This window comes from Balaenoptera physalus, assembly GCF_965194825.1.
Source record: "Balaenoptera physalus genome assembly, chromosome: 20".
Classification (NCBI taxonomy): domain Eukaryota; kingdom Metazoa; phylum Chordata; class Mammalia; order Artiodactyla; family Balaenopteridae; genus Balaenoptera; species Balaenoptera physalus.
In genome coordinates, this window is record NC_138901.1 from 56,431,718 (window position 1) to 56,452,673 (window position 20,956).

At 48.7% G+C, this 20,956-nt stretch overlaps 1 protein-coding gene across 1 annotated transcript in view; it reads left to right on the plus strand.

Annotated features, from left to right (window-relative positions):
* The window catches only part of DNAH2 (dynein axonemal heavy chain 2), a 96,114-nt gene that overhangs the window by 47,667 nt on the left and 27,491 nt on the right, over window positions 1-20,956 (plus strand). Inside the window, exons 31-56 of the mRNA XM_082441810.1 lie at window positions 132-233; window positions 564-689; window positions 1,170-1,280; window positions 1,591-1,779; window positions 2,224-2,327; window positions 2,428-2,617; window positions 3,151-3,331; window positions 4,068-4,195; window positions 4,525-4,677; window positions 4,961-5,086; window positions 12,341-12,559; window positions 12,803-12,920; window positions 13,133-13,269; window positions 13,787-13,924; window positions 14,014-14,172; window positions 15,622-15,774; window positions 15,953-16,044; window positions 16,374-16,572; window positions 16,725-16,949; window positions 17,942-18,046; window positions 18,790-18,978; window positions 19,180-19,265; window positions 19,394-19,524; window positions 19,682-19,831; window positions 20,178-20,345; window positions 20,592-20,752. Coding sequence (XP_082297936.1) covers window positions 132-233; window positions 564-689; window positions 1,170-1,280; window positions 1,591-1,779; window positions 2,224-2,327; window positions 2,428-2,617; window positions 3,151-3,331; window positions 4,068-4,195; window positions 4,525-4,677; window positions 4,961-5,086; window positions 12,341-12,559; window positions 12,803-12,920; window positions 13,133-13,269; window positions 13,787-13,924; window positions 14,014-14,172; window positions 15,622-15,774; window positions 15,953-16,044; window positions 16,374-16,572; window positions 16,725-16,949; window positions 17,942-18,046; window positions 18,790-18,978; window positions 19,180-19,265; window positions 19,394-19,524; window positions 19,682-19,831; window positions 20,178-20,345; window positions 20,592-20,752 — 3,840 coding nt within the window. The remainder of the gene's footprint in view (window positions 1-131; window positions 234-563; window positions 690-1,169; window positions 1,281-1,590; window positions 1,780-2,223; window positions 2,328-2,427; window positions 2,618-3,150; window positions 3,332-4,067; window positions 4,196-4,524; window positions 4,678-4,960; window positions 5,087-12,340; window positions 12,560-12,802; window positions 12,921-13,132; window positions 13,270-13,786; window positions 13,925-14,013; window positions 14,173-15,621; window positions 15,775-15,952; window positions 16,045-16,373; window positions 16,573-16,724; window positions 16,950-17,941; window positions 18,047-18,789; window positions 18,979-19,179; window positions 19,266-19,393; window positions 19,525-19,681; window positions 19,832-20,177; window positions 20,346-20,591; window positions 20,753-20,956) is intronic.

The following is a 20,956-nucleotide window of genomic DNA, read 5'->3' on the forward strand; positions in this document are numbered from 1 at the left end:
CCTCCCAGCAGGAGGGGGATATAATGATTCTGGGTATCTGGGACAGAACTTTCTAGAATTGGTAATATAGAGGGGAGGGGGGAGGAGCAGAAATTACCCTCCAAGGGCTCAAGAGCTTCCTGTTTCTGCAGGTTGGGGGACCCAGCAGCAAATGGGAAGCGGTGGGAATGTTCTCGGGCGACGGCGAGTATGTCGATTTCCTCCACTCGGTACTTCTAGAAGGGCCTGTGGAGGTAAGCTGCGACGAGGGCCTAAGAAGCAAGCTGACTCTTCTAAGTTTGCTTGGCTCTGTGAGGAGAGGGCATCTCTGTGAAGGGATATTAGTCACTTTTTGCCCTCCCGCATGCCATTCCTAAAACTCTTAACCTCTAGCCTGCACCCAAAAGTCGGACAGTCTGCCCCCTAGTCTCCATTTCCCTCCGGGACACAGGCCGGCCGCTGCCCAGCTCCTGCTCTTCTCTTGGGCCCCAAAGCCCCGGAGTCCTGTATCCCAAGCACCTTCACCCTGGGGACTCCTGACTCTGGCCCTGAGGGTGAGCCATCCTGTTCTCACCTCCCCCCAGTCCTGGCTTGGCGATGTGGAGCGGACCATGAGGGTGACCCTCCGGGACCTTCTCCGGAACTGCCGCCTGGCCCTCAAGAAGTTTCTTAACAAGAGGGACAAGTGGGTGAAGGAGTGGGCTGGCCAGGTGAGCTGGGGTCAGTGGAAATGAGGCAACAAGGAGGGCCGAGCCGAAAGGAAGCAGCCAGTGTAAAGACAGGATCTTCTTCTTCTTTTTTCCTTTTAAATATTTATTTATTTACTTATTTGGCTGCATCGGGTCTTAGTTGCAGCATGTGGGATCTAGTTCCCTGACCAGGGATCGAACCCAGGCCCCCTGCATTGGGAGCACGGAGTCTTAGCCACTGGACCACCAGGGAAGTCCCTAAGGACAGAATCTTGAGTCTCACAAAAGGCAGGTTTCCTGCCCCCTGTTCTGGGCTGTGGCCCCAGAAGCCTGCACCGCGGACCCTTAGCTCCTGACTTGGGCACGTGCCCATCCTTCAGAGCAGTATAGGCGTAGTGAGAGGAGTAGTACCTGGTCCTGGAGGAAACTGGGTTTTGGGAGCCGGGCTGTGTGTGTGGCCAGGGACAGGGCTTTGGAATAGAGCCTCTACATGTGCCCCAGGTGGTGATCACTGCCAGTCAGATCCAGTGGACAGCTGATGTCACCAAGTGCCTGCTGACAGCTAAGGAGCGGGGAGACAAGAAAATCCTCAAGGTCATGAAGAAGAAGCAGGTGGGGAGCCCTGCCAGGACGGGAGAGGCCTGGAGTTAGAGCGGGAGGGAGGGGGCAATACATTGGGTCAGAATTAGCGATGAGCTGGTGGGAAAGGGTCCGGACGAGGGTGCGTTATGGGAGGCGTCCAGCAAGAAGAGGTTGGGTGGGTCAGAAGTACGTCTCCCTGTGCTGATGTTGGGGGCCAGGAGCTGCAGTGGGGGTGGGGTCAGCATCGCGGTTGGATGCAGAATGATGCTGGGACGAGGCGTGATTAGGGTTTGGTGGCATTGCTCGGGGCCACCTTCTTCTCTGGCACCTCGTTCCGCAGGTGTCAATACTGAATAAGTACTCGGAAGCCATCAGGGGGAACCTGACCAAGATCATGCGCCTTAAAATTGTGGCTCTGGTGACGATAGAAGTCCACGCCCGGGACGTGTTGGAGAAGCTTTATAAGAGTGGCCTCATGGATGTCAGCTCCTTTGACTGGCTCAGCCAACTGCGCTTCTACTGGGAGAAGGTGCCGAAGGGCCAGCTTCCCACTCCCGTACCCTAAACCCGATCCTAATGCTTTAACTAAGTTCATGTTCTCTAAATACAGTAATACCCAACCCAACCCTTAGTCCTATCACAGCACCCTAATCCAGCTCGCAACTCTCTCTCGAATCTGCCAAGTAAGGAGTGGCAAGTGGCACTTTTCCAGGGAGTGCCCACTCTGGGTGTCACTTGATCGGGACTCAGAAAGACTCCAAGCAGCTACTGCAATAGTTTGGGCTGGACACGTGCAGCGTGACCCCCAGTTTCCATCTTGGCCGTAAGCCCGTCCCTCCTTCTAACTCTAAACGGAGCCCCCAGTCTTCTCCCTGCAACTCCCCTGCCGCTTCCAGCCCTCCTCTCAGCCATTGCTGCAGCTCTGTGTCTTCCTCCAAGCCCGCCCCTCTCTTACTCTGCCCTGTTTCCCTAGGATCTCGACGACTGTATGATCCGCCAGACCAACACACAGTTCCAGTATGGTTATGAGTACTTGGGTAACTCTGGCCGGCTTGTCATCACCCCGCTGACAGACAGGTCGGCCGTGGGGAGGCGAACAAGGGGCTTGGGGTAGGGGCAGCGAATGCCGAGCCAAGGCTTCCAGGAGTCCGGCTTGAGTCCTGTCCTCCATCCCCAGGTGTTACACGACACTGACCACGGCCCTGCACCTGCATCGAGGTGGATCCCCCAAAGGTCCCGCAGGCACAGGGAAGACCGAGACCGTCAAGGACCTGGGCAAGGCCCTCGGCATCTATGTCATCGTGGTCAACTGCTCTGAGGGCCTGGACTATAAGTCCATGGGCCGGATGTACTCAGGCCTGGCCCAGGTGAGCGTCCTGCCAGCCTGGCCAGGAGGCCCCTTCAGTATCTTTTAGTTCCAGAAAATCAGCCGAAACCCAGATCTGGCTCAGTGCTTCGTAGCTGACGACAATGCATCGCCTCAGTTAGTTCTTACAACTGGGGAAGTCCCTGTGCCTCCCTGAGCTTCACTTTGCTTATTTGCAAAATCACAAGATTATGTAAGGATTCAATAACTCATGCACACTGGAGGCGCTCAACACCCACAAGTTCCCTACCCTGGTCACTTTCCCACCCACACCTCTCAGGCATTCCCCTAGATCCTTCCTGTCTGATGGAAAGTTCTGGCCAGAAAGCACAACAGTGCTACGGGGCCCCCTCCACCACACACACACACGCACGCACACGCACACACACACGCACACACACACACACACACATTCATTTTAGAGGCTGCTGCTCCTATCCAAACATTTCAGGGAGAATATGTTAGTCACAATTTTTAGTTTCTCCCAGTCTGGGGGTACTTTTCTTGCTCCCAGCGACTCCCCCTCACCCACAGATGGGCGCCTGGGGCTGCTTTGATGAGTTTAACCGCATCAACGTGGAAGTGCTATCCGTGGTGGCCCAGCAGATCCTGTCCATCCTCTCAGCCCTGGCTGCCGGCCTCACCCGCTTCTATTTTGAGGGCTTTGAAATAAATCTGGTGTGGTCCTGTGGGATCTTCATCACCATGAACCCTGGTAAGGGCCTGGGAGTGGATGGGGCTCCTGGGGGGAGAACTGAGTGCTCAGGGCAAATAACTGTGCATCCCCCCACCCCTGCCAGTGTTTTTAGCCGAGTGAAATGTGGCTAAAGACCATAAAGTGTGAGAGAAGGATAAGCATACACATTTCTGGGAGAAAGGGTGGCAATCTTACTGTTCTCCCTAAAGGGATTAATAACAGCTTGCGGGCATATATGTAGCCCTAGTCTTTTAAAGTGCTTAGCCATCTTCTTTTGTTGGACTAGCTCCCAGAGTTCTGGTCTGTCTGCCATCCCTTTTGCCGAATGGGAGAATCTCCCCCGAAGTGCAGGGCCTAGGGTCTCTCATTACTGTTGCCTGGGAACAGCTCTGGGGGAAGGAACTAGGAGAAAACAGGAAAGGGTTTCGGTACTGAAAGAATCAGATAAACAGGTGTGATTTCTATTAGCACTAACGTGAGTTATACATGGAACTTGGAGAGATGGGAACTTGACAGCTCTGTGATTTGAGTTTGAACCAGGGCCATGCAGAAGGTTAAGGAAAGGACCAGGGGTAGGAAAGAAGAGCAAAGTGGTGTGGGAAGAGCCAGGGCTGAGATGAGAAAGGAAGAGGTCTCAGAGTTGGAGCTGGGGAGAGAGTTAGGGATGGAGCTGGGGATGGGGAAAATGGGACTGATTGGGAAGTAGGTCTTTGGGAAGCAGTATGGATTCTGAATAAATGGCGCTGTTTTCCAGGCTATGCTGGTCGCACAGAGCTTCCTGATAATCTTAAATCCATGTTCCGTCCAGTTGCCATGGTGGTGCCCGATTCTACCCTCATTGCAGAAATCATTCTCTTTGGGGAAGGATTTGGCAACTGCAAGGTATTCTGATAATCTCTTGTCTCCAATACTTTATTTCCCTTCCGTGATTATTCTCTGGACCGAAGAGCCCCCTGGAGGCCTCATAATCAGTTTATCCTACAAGGAACTTACATGGCTGTCAGTAGGATATGGAGGGAGGTCTCCCCTCTACGGTGTCACTAGTCCTTGATGGCACGATTCACAGGATATTCTCATTAGGATTGTCCGTAGAGCACTTCCCAGCTGCTCCAAGTCCCGGGACCTAGCTTCTTGGATCTGCAACTGTCCCTAGATGAAGCAGAGGGATTGGTGGGGAGATGGATTGTTTCCTCCTCTATTTTGTTCTCCAGATTCTGGCCAAGAAGGTGTACACACTTTACTCGCTAGCCGTGCAGCAGCTCTCCAGACAGGACCATTATGACTTTGGCCTACGTGCCCTCACCTCCCTCCTGCACTGCGCTGGCAAGAAGCGCCGCCTGCAGCCGGATCTGTCTGATGAAGAGGTAGATTGAGGACACGACCGTTGGACCTTAACCTCCATTGTCACTGGTCCTATGCGCCTTCACTGAAGTTTTTGAGATTCTTACTTTTCGATAGATTAGGTTTCCCACCCTCCTGCCCCTCCCCTCGGGTGTTGCCTGAATTCCACCTGTCCTATCGCTAAAGACTAGCTCAGATGTATCCATTGTTCTTAGCTCCTGCCTCTCACCCAGTTGGAGACGAAGGGCCTAATGAGTACCTCGGCCCTGGTTCCGCGAGCCTGAGTCTCTGTCTTTTCCCATTCAGGTTCTGCTGCTCTCGATGAGAGACATGAACATCGCCAAGCTAACTTCAGTGGACGTGCCACTCTTCAATGCCATCGTGCAAGATCTATTCCCCAGCATCGAGCTGCCGGTCATTGACTACGGCAAGGTATTTGTTCCTCAAGACTCTCCCTGACCTCACGTGTGAATGTGGGTCTGGAAACAGGACACCTGGCCTCCAGGCCTTGTTCTGCCCTTCACTAGCTGTCCATTCACTGGCTGTGACTTTGAGCAACACAGTTGGCCTCTCTTTGGGCTTCCTTATCTATAAAACCATACAGGCCTATTCAAACATTCTACTTTCTCACCTCAACTCCCTACTCCCTGACTCACCAGCTCAAGTACTTCTACTCATCAGTTCCTTGACTTCACTGAGACCGCTGATCCCCTGGCCTTTCTACTTTCTACCTGGTAGCCCTCTCCTGTCTCTACTTCTCTCCTCATTCAGGGAGTTTTGAGGAGAGACTGCTAGGAGCTCTTTGGTATATGAGAGGAGTGGGATGGAAGAGGCCAGGGAAGGAGAATTTTAGAAAGTGTAGGAATTTTCTTCTCTGGCAGTATGGTAGTTTAGATACCCTGAATGATTCTTTCAGTTGAAACCACTAAAATGCTGGGTAAAAATATAAAAATACATCTTTTAAAATGTATTGCTAAACTGGCAAGAAAGAAAGAATTCTGGGATGAGGAGGGGGAGTAAAAGCAGGGAGGCAAGTGAATGAGAAAGCTGGCTCTCTCCCCGAAAGTTTTTTGTTGAACTTAAGGCACTGGGGGTAGGAGATAAAGCAGCCCACATTTTGAGGTATAACAGAAAATCCAGTCATGCATAAACTTCCGTCCACAAAGGAAAACACCTTCAGTAAGTGGGAAAATGAGAAACCCACCACTGAGGTGGGTCCACGCAGTAAAGGAACATGCTTGTCGTGACCTTTGATGATGAGAGGAAGGGGCAAAATCTCCTTTGAGATTTCCTAACCACAAGTCAGCCCTCACATGGTTTCTGGTCATAATTAATTTTACTGTGTAATGCCCCACATCTCAAATTTAGAACTTAATTTTAAGTATTTCCAGGTTGTTAGTGTCTCCCCCAAGTGACTGGCAGAAGCAAATGCAAATTATTTCTAGAATAATGAAGCTTCCACTTAAGCCTCAAAGAATTCTCATAAAAGTCCAAGAAAATGAGCAGCTTCTGGTCAAAAATCACAAAACACACAAGGAAACAAGACACTGTGAATGGGATGCCAAAGGACAACAGAACAGCAGAATCAGATCCACAAAGACTTCAAACATGGAAAATAATCAGCACAGAATTCTAGAAATAACTGAATTTAATATGTTTAAAGAAATAAGAGAGGGGAATTCCCTGGTGGTCCAATGGTTAGGACTCTGCTGTTTCACTGCCAAGGGCGAGGGTTTGATCCCTGGTTGGGGAACTAAGATCCCGCAAGCACAAGCCGCACACAGCACAGCAAAATAAATAAATAAATAAATAAAAATAAAGAAACAAGAGAGAAGCTTGAAACTGTGATCCAGGAACAAGAGACTTCTAAACAAAGTAGGATTGAAAAGAACCAACAGCATTCCTACAAATGAAAAAATATTATAATTGAAATTTTAAAAATCCAGCAACTCACAGAGAGGACTTCCAGGTAAAAAGGTGGATTAAAAACAATTTTGTTTCCTTTTGAAAACCCGCTACAACTACTCGAAAGAGATTTTTACAAATAAATAAGGCATCTATACCTGAAAGGATGGGGAGAATGGGAGAGGCAATGACAGCAAAATTGTGACATGGGAAATAAATGAATCAAGCTGTGACTTACTCAGCAAACCTAAGAGGCTGGAAGTGGGGAGAATTGTGAGCTGGGAGTAGGTGGAGGGAGTGAGTAAAGGAGGTGTATCTGAAATGAGAAGGATTGGAGGCAAACAGTCTTGGGAGCAGGTCTCCCCTTCTCTGCGACCCTGGTTGGCCGTGCCTCTCTCACTTTGGTGGAACACTAGAGGGTAACAATAGTAGGTCTCTGGTCTGGGGGACACATGGTATAGTTGAGGGTGGGAGAAAACTCTATTAAAAATGGGGATTAAGTGAATGTTTACACATTGAATGCTGAGACCCTTAGCCTTCTCTGAAGCCCCCAGAATGCCGGCAGCCAGACAGGAAATTGGAAGAGTTCTCTCTGGGGAATCTCTCTGTCCCAAGAGGAATGAACAAGACATCGACAATGGAAATTTCCCAACGAAAGTCCCAGATAAATCATCTACAGTGACACTCACAGTCTACAGGCCCCACTCACACACTCAGAGCTTCCATTCATCTCTTTAGTCCTCCACCCTTATATATGAGCCGAAAACCAAGGCTCACCACACATCTGAGGAAGACCTCTAACATAAAAGCAGCCAAAACAAATAGGAAAAAGCAAATTGGAGAAAATAGATAATGCCGAGAGAAGAAAAGTTTTTTTAAAAAATCTATCATTAGTATACTCAGAGAGAAGATTAAGGTATTGTATCCATGAAATACTGATGAAATGCTATTGGAAAAGGAATATTCCGGAGAATAGAGCAGAGCAGACAAAGCGGGAAAGAGATTAAGATTCACGTGCCAGTCTAGGAAAGACAACACTGAAATACCAGCAGTTCCAAAAAGTAGGAACAGAGAAAATGGAGGAGGCCAGGATCAGTAATGAAACAATTCACGAAGAATCCCCAGAACTGTAGCATCTAAGTTTCCATAATTAAAGGATCTATAAATGCATGACATAATAGATAAAACAAATCCTTACCAAGGCCCAGCATTGTGAAATTTTAAAACACTAGGAAAAGGAGAAGATTTAATGAGCTTCCAAAAAGGGAGAAAAAAAAGAGATGACATGCAAAAGATCAAGAATTAGAATGTTGGACTTCTCAATAGCAATATTGGCTCTTTAAACAATGAAGCAGCCTTCAACGTTCTGAAGGAAAATTATTTCCAACCTCAAATGCTATACCCAGACAACCTGTCACATAGGAAGCTAGATCAGAGATGTTTCAGACAAGCAGACTCTCAAAAAAAAAAAAAAAAATTACCTCCACTGCATCCTTTCCTCAGAAAGCTACCAGAGGATGTGCTCTACCACAATGCAGGAGCAGTCCAAGAAAGAGGAAGATAGAGGACAAGGGATGACAGTTGTGCACCAGACAAAGAGAGAAGCCAGTCCAAACTGAAGCAAATCTGAAGGTTCAGGCAGACTTCTTTTTTTTTTTTTTTAAGATTTTTTAAAAATTATTATTTATTTAATTTATTTTTGGCTGCATTGGGTCTTAGTTGCAGCACGTGGGATCTTTGTTGAAGCGTGCGGGATCTTTCATTGTGGCGCACGGGTCTTTCTCTTTTCTAGCTGTGGCGCGTGGGCTCCAGGGCTCCAGAGCGCGTGGGCTCTGTAGTTTGCGGCACGCAGGCTCTCTAGTTGAGGCACGCGAGCTCAGTAGTTCTGGTGTGTGGACTTAGTTGCCCCGTGGCATGTGGGATCTTAGTTCCCTGACCAGGGATCAAATCCACGTCCCCTGCATTGTAAGGTGGACTCGGCACCACTGGACCACCAGGGAAGTCCCTAGACTTCTTTAAGAAGAGGAAATCGATACCTGATGAGAATAAAAGTTTTGAGAGATTTAGTCAACTGGCAGAGTTTGGAGTTAAGTTAAAGATCAGTATATTAAAAACTAAGCAAACAAAAAACCAGAGCAACTATTAGCCCCTAGGGAAAACCAAAAAGTTGTGCAGGAAAGGAAAAATAATCATGTATTGAATAGTATACATTGTTATACTAATATTTAATACTGTTTACAAGAGACACACGTAAAACGTAAAGACAAAGGGTGGAGAGTCAAAGACTAGAAAAATACATCAGGTAGACACTAATCAAAAGGAAGCTGGGGTAGCAATATCAGACAACATAGATCCTAAGGCAAAATGAATTACCAGAAATGGAGTCGCTTCATCATAATAAAAAGTTCAATTCACCAGGAAGATACAACAATTCTAAATTTGCATGCATCTAATAATATGGCCTCAAAATAAATAGAACAAAATTTTTCAGAATTTCAAAGAGAAATAGACAAATCTACAGTCGTAGTGGCGCTCTTCACATCTCTCAGTAACTGATAGGCCAAGCAGACTAAAAATCAGTTTTGTTAAAGAAGATTTGAACAGCACAATCAATCTTGAGTTAATCAAGACATCGACAGCAATTGCACTCAATAACTGAAGAATAACCATTTTTTTCAAGCATACATAGAATATTTAGGTTACTTGACCATGTAAAGGTCATAAATCTGCCTCAAAAATTTCGAAGGAATTTATTCAGAACACATTTTCTGATCACAGTGTTAACTCTACTGATATCAGGCAAAGTAGACTTTATGTCAAGAAGAATATTAAAGATAAAGGGGGACATTTCATAATGATAAAAGGGCCAATGCCCAGAAAGATATGGCTTTCTAAATTTGTATGCACTTAATAATAGAGCTAGAAAATGCATAAAACAAAATCGACAGAACTAAAAGTAGAAACAGATTAATCCACAACCCTAGTGGGAAATCTTGACATACTTCTCTCAGAAATTGACAAAATAAGTGGATAAAAAAATCCATAAAGGGAGTTCCCTGGCAGTCCAGTGGTTAGGACTCAGCGCTTTCACTGCTGTGGCCCAGGTTCAATCCTGGTCTAATCCTGGAACTAAGATCCCACAAGTTGTGCGGTGTGGCCAAAAAAAAGAAAAAAAAAATCCATAAAGATACGGATTTGAGGGACTTCCCTGGTGGTCCAGTGGTTAAGAATCTGCCTTCCAATGCAGGGGACATGGGTTTGATCCCTGGTCAGGGAACTAAGATCCTACATGCCACGGGGCAACTAAGCCCGCGAGCCACAACTACTGAGCCCGTGCGCCACAACTAGAGAGAAGCCCGAGCCCTGCAACAAAGAGCCTGTGCCCCGCAGGGAAAGTTCCCGCATGCCACAACTAAGACCCGACACGGCCAAAAATAAAATGAATAAGTAAATAAATATTTTTTTAAAAGATACGGATTTGAATGCTTTTAACAGATTTGACCTGACACACGTAGAACATTATATGCATATAATTGCAGATACATATTCTTCTCAAGTATGCATGGAGCGTTTACCAAAATTGACTGTGTGCTGGATTATTAAGTAGCGGTCTCATAAACTTCAAATGATTGAAAATTATACAGAGGATGATCTCTGACCACAATAGAATTAAACTAGAAATTGGTAACAAAATATGATTATTCCAAATGTTTGGAAATTAGGCAATACAATTCTAAATAACTCATGGGTCAAAGAAGAAATTACAGGATATTTTAAACTGAGTAAATAGAAAATGTGACATTTTAAACTTTTGGCATGATGCTAAACACGCACATACACACAAATACACCCAAACATGCTAATACAACTAATTCTCAGACAGTGGAGGGAAGTAGTAGGGGTGAGGCCTCTTAGTGGTGTTTGAGAGATACAAGTAAAATCTTGCATTTGTTTGAACTTATTTGGTTGCATTGGCTGTGTATTTAAAAATGTCACACTCTTCTGGGACCCACATGGGTCATGGTTCTATAAGCATTTCTTTATTTTTCATTTTTATTTTAAAAATTTTTGGGCTTCCCTGGTGGCGCAGTGGTTGAGAATCTGCCTGCCAATGCAGGGCACACGGGTTCGAGCCCTGGTCTGGGAAGATCCCACATGCCGCAGAGCGACTAGGCCCGTGAGCCACAATTACTGAGCCTGCGCGTCTGGAGCCTGTGCTCCGCAACAAGAGAGGCCGCGATAGTGAGAGGCCCGCGCACTGCGATGAAGAGTGGCCCCCATTTGCCGCAACTAAAGAAAGCCCTCGCACAGAAACGAAGACCCAACACAGCCATAAATAAATAAATAAATAAATAAAATTTAAAAAATTTTTAATGGAGTATAGTTGATTTACAATGTTGTGTTAGTTTCAGGTGTACAGCAAAGTGACTTAGTTTTTTATATATATATATTTTTTCACATTCTTTTCCATTATAGGTTATTATAAGATATTGTATGTAGTTCCCTGTGCTACATAGTAGGTCCTTGTTTATTTTATATATAGTAGTGTGTATCTGTTAATCTCAAACTCCTAATTTATCCACACCTTTCCCCCTTTGGTAACCATGAGTTTGTTTTCAATGTCTATGAGTCTATTTCTGTTTTGTAAATTAGTTCATTTGTATCATTTTTTTTAGATTCCACATGTAAGTAATATCATGTGATATTTGTCTTTCTCTGTCTGACTTACTTAAGATGATAATCTCTAGATTCATCCATGTTGCTGCAAATGGCATTATTTCATTCTTTTTTATGGCTGAGTAATATTTCATTGTATAAATATACCACATCTTCTTTATCCATTCATCTGTTGATGAGCATTTAGGTTGCTTCCATGTCTTGGCTATTGTAAATAGTGCTGCTATGAACATTGGGATGCATGTATCTTTTTGAATTTGAGTTTTCGTCTTAACTTAGGTGATGATTTGTTTAATGTCTGGCTCCCCCACCAGACTGTGGGCTCTGTGATAGGATGAACACTAATTTGTTCTCAGCACCCAGCACACTGCTTGGCACATACTTTAGAGGCTTAATAAATATTTGTTGAATGACATTGGAAAAGATGTGCAGAGCTGCGTGTCAGACATTGTGTTTTACATTGACTATCTTATCTAATACAACAGCCCTACGTGGGAAGTACCATCATTACTCCCATTTAACAGATTAAGAAACTGAGGCTCAAAGAAGTTAACTTGCTCAGGTTCACATAGCTGAAAGCTGGGGACCCAGGCTGGCTAACTCCAGAGCCCAATCTCTTTTTTTTTTTTTTAAATTATTTATTTATTTATTTTTGGCTGTGTTGGGTCTTCGTTTCTGTGCAAGGGCTTTCTCTAGTTGTGGCAAGCGGGAGCCACTCTTCATCGCGGTGCGCGGGCCTCTCACTATCGCGGCCTCTCTCGTTGCGGAGCACAGGCTCCAGACACGCAGGCTCAGTAGTTGTGCCTCACGGGCCCAGTTGCTCCGCAGCATGTGGGATCTTCCCAGACCATGGCTCGAACCCGTGTCCCCTGCATTGGCAGGCAGATTCTCAACACTGCACCACCAGGGAAGCCCCCAGAGCCCAATCTCTTAACTCTGCACTTGGCCAGCCTCCCAAGGAACAAACAACTGCCAGGGTGCAAAGGGCCCTGGTGCGATTTTTAATGGTTTGCACATTATCCTTCTGGGTATCGGGGAGCTTTTGAAAGTCCTTTACAAGCCGCACCCTTTTTCTTCTGCTTCCTGTATTTTCCCTTCTCTCAGCTGCAGGAGACCATTGAGCAGGAGATTCGGGATATGGGCCTGCAGACCACCCCGTTCACCCTCACCAAGGTTATCCAGCTGTATGAAACCAAGAACTCCCGCCACTCCACCATGATCGTGGGCTGCACAGGCAGCAGCAAGACTGCCTCGTGGAGAATTCTTCAGTCCTCCTTGTCCTCCCTGTGCCGCGCTGGAGAGCCCAACTTCAACATTGTCAGAGTACGGACCTGGGACAGTGGGGCCACTGGAGGAGACTTGAGTAGCAGGAAGACAGTGAGGCTGGGGGCAGGGGTGCGTAGCTGTCTGGGAGGGCGGTGCAGACCAGGAGGGCAGCCTGGGAGGGATGAGAGAGACAGGGGCCAAATACAAATACCTGGAAATAAAGGGAGGCTGGAAATAAAGGGACATCTTGGGATTTGTGTCAGCCGGCAGCTCAAAGCCCCCTTCCTGTGTCATTTTTAGGAGTTCCCTTTGAACCCTAAGGCACTGTCCCTAGGGGAGCTGTATGGGGAATATGACCTCAACACTAATGAATGGACAGACGGCGTCCTGTCCAGTGTCATGCGGACGGCTTGTGCAGGTACCCAAAGGATCTTGGGGCAGGGAGAGCAGATGCCTAAATCTCCTGCGGGGGTGGGCAGTCTGGGGATAGAAAGCTCATTTTGGGGGAAAAAGTGCTTGGGGAATGCAGAGATCACCAGGAAGCAACTGCTTGCGTCTCCAGGGAGATGAGTGTGGAGGGAGGGCTGGGTAACGAAGCTCTGGTTTCCTTATCATCCACCTCCGACCAAGACGAGAAGCCGGATGAGAAGTGGATCCTTTTCGATGGCCCTGTGGACACACTGTGGATTGAGAGCATGAACTCTGTCATGGACGATAACAAAGTGCTGACCCTTATCAACGGAGAGCGCATCGCGATGCCTGAGCAGGTTCGGGAGTGGAAACTGGAGGGCCCGGGGTAGGGCTGAGGGGAAGAGCAGGGGCGTCCAACAAGAAGAGGAGGTTCTATAGGAACGCCCAGGAGGAGGATGCCTGGATTCAGGGCAACCTGTGACTGAAGAGGAAATGCCTGTCTTACCACAGACGCTGAGGACGGCTGTATAGAAAAAACTGTGTACTAGGGCGCACCGTGTGGACTGAGGCAGCCTCATTGCCACCGACATATGAGGGATGACCTTCCGTTGTGCACCCAGAGTTACAATTCGTGGGCTTTTGTAAAGCCCACCCTTTCCCACCCGCTCAAGCAATGTGAGCGAGGGAGTGATTTTTCCTAAGGATGACCTTGAATAAACCCTGATTTCTTTTAACGAACAAATCATTTGTAAAGCTTAGGTCTTTATTCATCCTGCCACACGTGGTACTCAGTAGAGACACCTTGGGGCATCAGAATTCTGGGTGTTTTTATTACTGAGGGAAAGACAAGGTTCTGACCAAGTATATCCATAGGTGTCTCTCCTGTTCGAAGTGGAAAACTTGGCAGTGGCCTCCCCAGCCACCGTGTCTCGCTGCGGGATGGTGTACACTGACTACGCTGACCTGGGCTGGAAGCCCTATGTTCAGTCATGGCTGGAGAAGAGGCCAAAGGTATGAAGGGAATGGAGGAGAGGAGAGGAACCGGTGGGGCCTGGGGGGGACACAAGAATAATTCAGAGCCCCTGCTTATTCAACTCCAGGTAGAGGCAGAGCCTCTTCAGCGCATGTTCGAAAAGTTCATCAACAAGATGCTGACCTTTAAGAAGAACAACTGCAACGAGCTGGTGCCCCTCCCGGAATACAGCGGCATCATCTCCCTCTGCAAGCTGTACTCAGCCCTGGCCACACCGGAGAACGGGGTGAGGGGGGACCAGGGCAGGAAGGGCTCTCGACCTCCCGGGACAACTTCAGGGAAACGGTGTGTCTGAGACACAATTGGAACATGAGCCTTGAGTGGAGCAGAGACTCCAAGGGGAGCCCTCACCAACCGTGGAGGCAGTGAGCGGTGTGTGTGTGCGTGCCTGTGTGCGTGTGTGCATGCGTGTGCTCACGCGTGTGTGCGTGTGCATGTGCACGTGTGTGCTCACACGCACGCGTGTGCATGCACACTGGGAGGCCAAACTAAGGACTCTAAATCAGATATAGTACACAATGGGTCTCACTGTAATTTCCTACCCATATTTGGGAGCTGAGGATAGTTTATTTGGTTCCTCATTTCTCCATCCTTTCAAAAATTAAATATTAAGTCTTGGAATCTGTGAGGCCTTGGGATACTGTTTCTTTTTTGTTTGTTTTTAAGATTTTTTTTTTTTTTTGGATATGGACCATTTTTAAAGTCTTTACTGAATTTGTTACAATATTGCTTCTGTTTTATGTTTTGTTTTTTTGGCTGCAAGGCATGTGGGATCTTAGCTCCCCGACCAGGTATCGAACCCGCACCCCCTGCATTGTAAGGTGAAGTCTTAACCACTGGACCGCCAGGGAAGACCCTGGGATACTGTTTCTGCTGGGAGGAGCTCCCCACCTAACCTGATGAGGGGTTTTAGAAATTTTCAGATTAACTGATATTTAGGAAAATTTTTGTTTGGTTTAGGATTATGGAGTAAGGACCAAAATTGGGTATTTTTCTGTTGAGATTAAATCACTGCCTAGAAATGGTTCATATTGTTTCTAAGGACATTGCCAGATCACTCAACTATTAATATAAAGTTATATAACAATTAAGATCTATAACAGTATGTGTCATTCCTGGTACAGTTAATATAAATTAAAACTATGTAGGTGAAGTTGCAAAATGACATAGGGGAAAAGGCCAGTAATATAGTGTCAGTGGCACCCAGCTGCTGAGGAGGCCTGGGTAGGAGGAAGAACGCTGATGAACAAAACAAAGAGAGGAGGGCAGTCTAGGTAAAGGGAACGGCTTTTGCAAAAACACAGAGACACACGAGTCAGTCCCCACTGGGCAGGGTGGGTGATGGGTGGATGGTGTTGGCGGTGTCACAACCCCTCTTCGCTGCAGCAGAGACCCCGAGAAGAGGATGGTGAGATGTGTGTGTGCTGGAAGGACAGACTAAGGACTCTGGATTCAATATGGTAGACAGTGGAGTCTCAACACAATTTCCCACCGTGTCTCTGTAACTTAGGAGGTTTATTTAAATGTTTTGATTTAGCTTTATCTACAGCCCTATGGTTTTCCAAACAGAACCAGGAAGGGAGGGAAACTCTAAGCCTTTGTGATGAGCTGCCACAATTAGACGCCTCCACCTCTTATAGATTTACGGTATTTCCGCTTCTCCTTTTCCACCCAGGTGAACCCAGCTGATGGTGAGAACTTTGTCTCCATGGTAGAGCTGACATTTGTGTTCAGCATGATCTGGTCTGTGTGTGCCTCCGTGGATGAGGAGGGCCGCAAGAAGATTGACAGTTACCTCCGAGAGATTGAGGGCACTTTCCCCAACAAGGTCAGGGCCCTCAAACCCAGCTGCCCTATTTTTCTGCATCCCTGATCCTTAGACTCTTCTTGAGCTTCAGCCTGCCACCCAGCTCTCTTTCTTCTGCCCAGTGGTCTGTGAGCGCTTTTTCTGGGCAGGGAAAAGCTAAAGGAAGGCTTTGGTAACCCGCCACACGTTCCCTCCTCAGGACACAGTGTACGAGTACTTTGTGGACCCCAAGATGCGGAGTTGGACATCATTTGAGGAGAAGCTCCCTAAGAGTTGGCGCTACCCTCCAAAGTGAGAGCCACGCCTGGGGGGTGGGTCAGGCTTGGGGCTGCGGTGGGTGGGAGATGTGGTGAGAGAGCAAAAGAGGGGTGCAAAAGTGAGCTATGGGAAGAGAGGGTGGATCCCAAGGCAGAGGTGACTTTCCAGTGCAGGAAGCGGGATCTAGAGGAAATGGGACAGGGTCCTTCAGGAGAATGCCTGATCCCCAGGCCCCGCAGGAGGCAGGCTTGGTGATTAGAGAGTGGTGATGCCGGAGGAAGATAAACACTGGGGGGCAGAAGGAAGCGGGAGTTAGAAAGCAGTGGGCCACGATCTTGAGACACAGTCCCTTTCCCCACCAGCTTCCCCTTCTACAAGATCATGGTGCCCACCGTTGACACTGTCCGCTACAACTACCTGGTGAGCACCTTGGTGGCCAACCAGAACCCCGTCCTGCTGGTGGGTCCCGTGGGGACTGGAAAGACGTCCATCGCTCAGAGTGTCCTGCAGTCCTTGCCCTCCAGCCAGTGGTCAGTGCTCACTGTCAACATGTCTGCGCAGGTGTGTGGCAGGACCCAGGGCCAGGCCGCCAGCTCCCTGCTCTTTCCCTGCCTCTGCTCCCCCTTGGGATCCAAGTGCCTGGTCGACACTCCTCTCTAACCCCGTATTTCTCCTGGGGGACCCAAGCATTCATTCTGTGCCTTTTTCACCAGACCACATCCAATAACGTGCAGAGCATCATTGAGAGCAGGGTGGAGAAGCGAACCAAGGGTGTCTATGTGCCATTTGGAGGCAAAAGCATGATCACCTTCATGGATGACCTAAATATGCCAGCTAAGGACACGTTTGGGTCCCAGCCCCCCCTGGAGCTGATTCGCCTCTGGATTGACTATGGCTTCTGGTATGATCGAACGAAGCAGACCATCAAGTACATTCGAGTAAGCATCCCGAGAATTTGTTCTTCAGGCCTCCGTTCCTGCCCATGATGGGTTCAGTCTCCACTCCTCTGGGACCCCAGGATAGAATCCTGTAAGCCTATGTTCCTCCCCACACAGGAGCGTCCTGCCTTTCTCAGGACCCAGACATCTGACTCCTAGGTTATCAATTCCTGTTAGTAACTCTCCTCACTGACTGTCCTGTGCTTCGTGACCAAGGGAGCCTGTCCTCCAACTTCCACTCCTTTCCCAGGCCTCTTACACCTCGCTCCCATGGCAACGCTGATGCCAACCAGAGCTCCCATAACCCCCTCTCCAGGCCTCTCCACCTCCCACTGTTTCAGTAACCACCTCCACTCCCCACCCAGAGTCCAGGCGTCTCCCTTCAGTCCTGACTTTTCTCCCGTGGGATTCTGAGCGTCTTGTTTCTTTTTCCTGAATCAATAGGCAACCATTCCAGCCTGATACCTGGGGCACTCATCTATCTGGCCCTCAGGGTCCAAAACTCACCTAATAATATATTCATATGTTTCTGAGAAAAAACACGCACATACATACACAGATACGTGTGTGTGTGTGTGTATATATATATATATATATATATATATATATATATATATATATATATTTAAAATAGAAAAGAAGAGAAAGTCTAGAAGATGTAATCAAATGTTGTTTTTTTAACTTAGCTCTATTTTCCAGTTTGGGAACATGGATTATAATGATGAAATAAGAACAAATACATTACTTTAGTAATTCTGTAAAAATGTCCCAAATCCCTTCCTTCCCCTCACCTTTCCCTGCCCCTACTGCTCCGTGTTTCTTCCTGCTCTTTCTGTCCCTGTCTTCCCTCTTCCCGTTTGTCCCTCCATCTCCTCCCTTCCTCCTGGCTCCTCTCACATCCTCCCTATTTCCATGCTCCTTCTCTTCCTGTCCTCTCACCTGTCTCCACCACCACCACCCCCCACCTGCCCCACCTGGTCTTTGCTCTCTAGGACATGTTCTTGATGGCTGCCATGGGCCCTCCCGGGGGTGGACGGACCGTCATCTCCCCAAGGCTGCAGAGTCGCTTCAACATCATCAACATGACCTTCCCTACGGTGAGGGCATCCTGAGGGCTGGGGGAGGGGACTGTAGAAGGCAAAGCCATCTGTGGCTCAGAGAGCAACGGGGCAGATCACTGAGGGGCCCAAGGACCCCCAGGGCTGAGTTGCATTCAGGGAGCTATGATACACAGAGGGGAGACTGCTGTCCGCAGGAGCCTTGCTTCTGCTGAGCTAGGAGGGCTGCAGGGTGACAGTGCAGCCTGGCTCTGGCATGTGAAGCCAAACATTCCCAGTGAGCAGAGAGTGGGGGCCAAATGGACCAGGAAGGTAGATCCTCAAAGCAGAGAGCTGGGAGCGGCCCAGGGCTAGGGTGAGGCGAGGGAGCCACTCAGGGGCATCCAAAACCCTTGGAAATCAAGATAAATAATATTTTCATGCAACGTTAAAAAAAGTTAATGCCAAAAATTCACGATGAACAAGACACCAAAGTTTTAAATAAGTACAAGATCAGTATAGTACCATGCTGAGCCGCATGAGAGCCTGAGGCAAAAGGAAAAACCAACAATACGGATCCCATCTTTATTTAAAATGTTCGTATTTGTTCATTGTGGACAGTTTGCATTAATCTTGATTTTTAAATATTACACTAAAGCATTATCCTCTTGATTTCTGAGGGTTTTTTGTGCCCCCCTTAAATTCTGCCCCCAAGACAAGTGCTTTTCTCCCCTGACCCTAGTCCCCTGCCTTGGCTGAAAGGTCATGAGCCCGCAACGTTGAGTCTGAGAGCCTGTTTCTAGGAGTCCCAGATCATCCGGATATTCGGCACCATGATCAATCAGAAGCTCCAGGACTTTGAGGAAGAGGTGAAGCCCATTGGGAATGTGGTGACCAAGGCCACCTTGGATGTGTACAACACCGTGGTACAGCGCTTCCTGCCCACGCCTGCCAAGATCCACTACCTCTTCAACCTTCGAGACATCTCCAAGGTGAAACTCTGTCTGACCTTTTGCCCCTTTGGCCCAGCACAGCCTCCTTGGAGGCATTCTCCTCTCCTCCAAGTAAGCCTTGGAGCTCAGCAGCATCCCACACACCCCAAACCACCCCCATCCGGGAATGCTGCCTTCTCTAAAACTTCTGGAGGGACTCTCTTCCCTCCCTCCATTCCACTAGCCACGCCCCTTCCCTAGGTGTTCCAGGGCATGCTGAGAGCCAGCAGGGACTTCCACGATACCAAGTCCAGCATCACACGACTCTGGATCCATGAATGTTTCAGGTGAGGTAGCTGTGCCTGCCAGATCCAGGCCTTCCCAAGCCCAAGCCCCCACCCCCCACCCGCCTGTCGCTTCCCCAAGACCACGCTCCTCTTCATTCCCAGACCTCACCCCAGCTCCCTCCCAACAGAGTCTTCTCTGACCGACTAGTTGACACGGCAGACATGGAAGCCTTCGTGGGCATCATAAGTGACAAACTCGGCTCCTTCTTTGACCTCACATTTCATAACCTTTGTCCCAACAAACGTTCTCCCATCTTTGGTGAGCTGGGAGCTGTGGCCCCTCTAGGCTGGAGACTCTTAGGAGATGGGTTAGAAGGGGAGGCGGGGCACCAAGTCCCATGGATGCGTAGGGCCCTTTGGGGAAGCCTGGGGAGGACCAGGCATTTGAGATCTGCCCCCCTCTTCCCATGACCCAGGGGACTTCCTGCGGGAGCCCAAGGTGTATGAAGACCTGACGGATCTGACGGTCCTGAGGACAGCCATGGAGACGGCGCTAAATGAGTACAACCTGTCACCCGCCGTCGTGCCAATGCGGCTGGTGCTCTTCCGAGAGGCCATTGAGCACGGTGAGCACCTCCTGCTCCCGTCCCTTCTCCAGCGTCCTGGTTATGGGATATTCCTAGGAAATGGGGATCTCTTCCCAGGTTGCTCCCAAATCAAGTCTCAGAAGTTGCCTTCCTCCCTAACCCCAGATGTGCTTGTGGCCATGGGTGGGGTTTTCCTTGATGATGGTGTTTAACAGAGGCGGTGGAGGTTGAGAGTTGAATTGCTACCAGTGCTTCAGGCACCAACCTCTTCCCACGCTGCCTGGTTCCTCTGCTGCAGTTTTAGTCGTCCCAGTCCCCAGCCTAGGGCCTGGAGGTCCCCTGAGGTTGTTCAACCAACTCATTACCCTCACCCCCTACCCTCCAGTCACACGGATTGTGCGGGTCATTGGACAGCCTCGGGGCAACATGCTCTTGGTGGGCATTGGGGGCAGCGGACGCCAGAGTCTGGCCCGCTTGGCCTCATCCATCTGCGAGTACATCACCTTCCAGATTGAGGTCACCAAACATTATCGAAAGCAGGAATTCCGAGATGGTAACGCTGGGTTTCTGAGGTGGAAGAGGGTTTGGGGCTGGGAGTGAAAGATCAGATGCCTGAACTTCCTGTGATGACAAGTGAGAGGAAGGATGGAAGCTGGGTAGGGTGCCGCGCCAGGCCCAGGTGGGGTACAGGACGGTGTCCTGTATGTGTTGCCAGCTGGGGGAGGGCTCCTGAATCTCAGAAGGGGACGGAGGGACGTGATGGTGAATCTGAAGAGTCTTTCCGTCTCCTCTGGCCCAGATATCAAGCGTCTGTATCGCCAGGCTGGGGTAGAGCTCAAGGCCACGTCCTTCCTTTTTGTGGACACCCAGGTTGCTGACGAATCATTCCTAGAGGACATTAACAACATCCTCAGCTCAGGCGAGGTCCCCAATCTCTATAAGGTGGATGAGTTTGAAGAGGTGCGATCCTTCCACACCCACTACCAGTTGGTTCTTTGGCCTTCCTAACTAAGCCCTTCTCACCTAATCCCAGAGGATGCTGCTGTGGCACCCCCTCCCCCCAGCCCCCCGTTAGGTGGTGCTTCCTCTTCTGCCATCTTCCCTCGCGGGACGCTAGTGGGCCGAGCTGCTTTAAAACCCACACCCTGTCAGCCCAGCCCCACC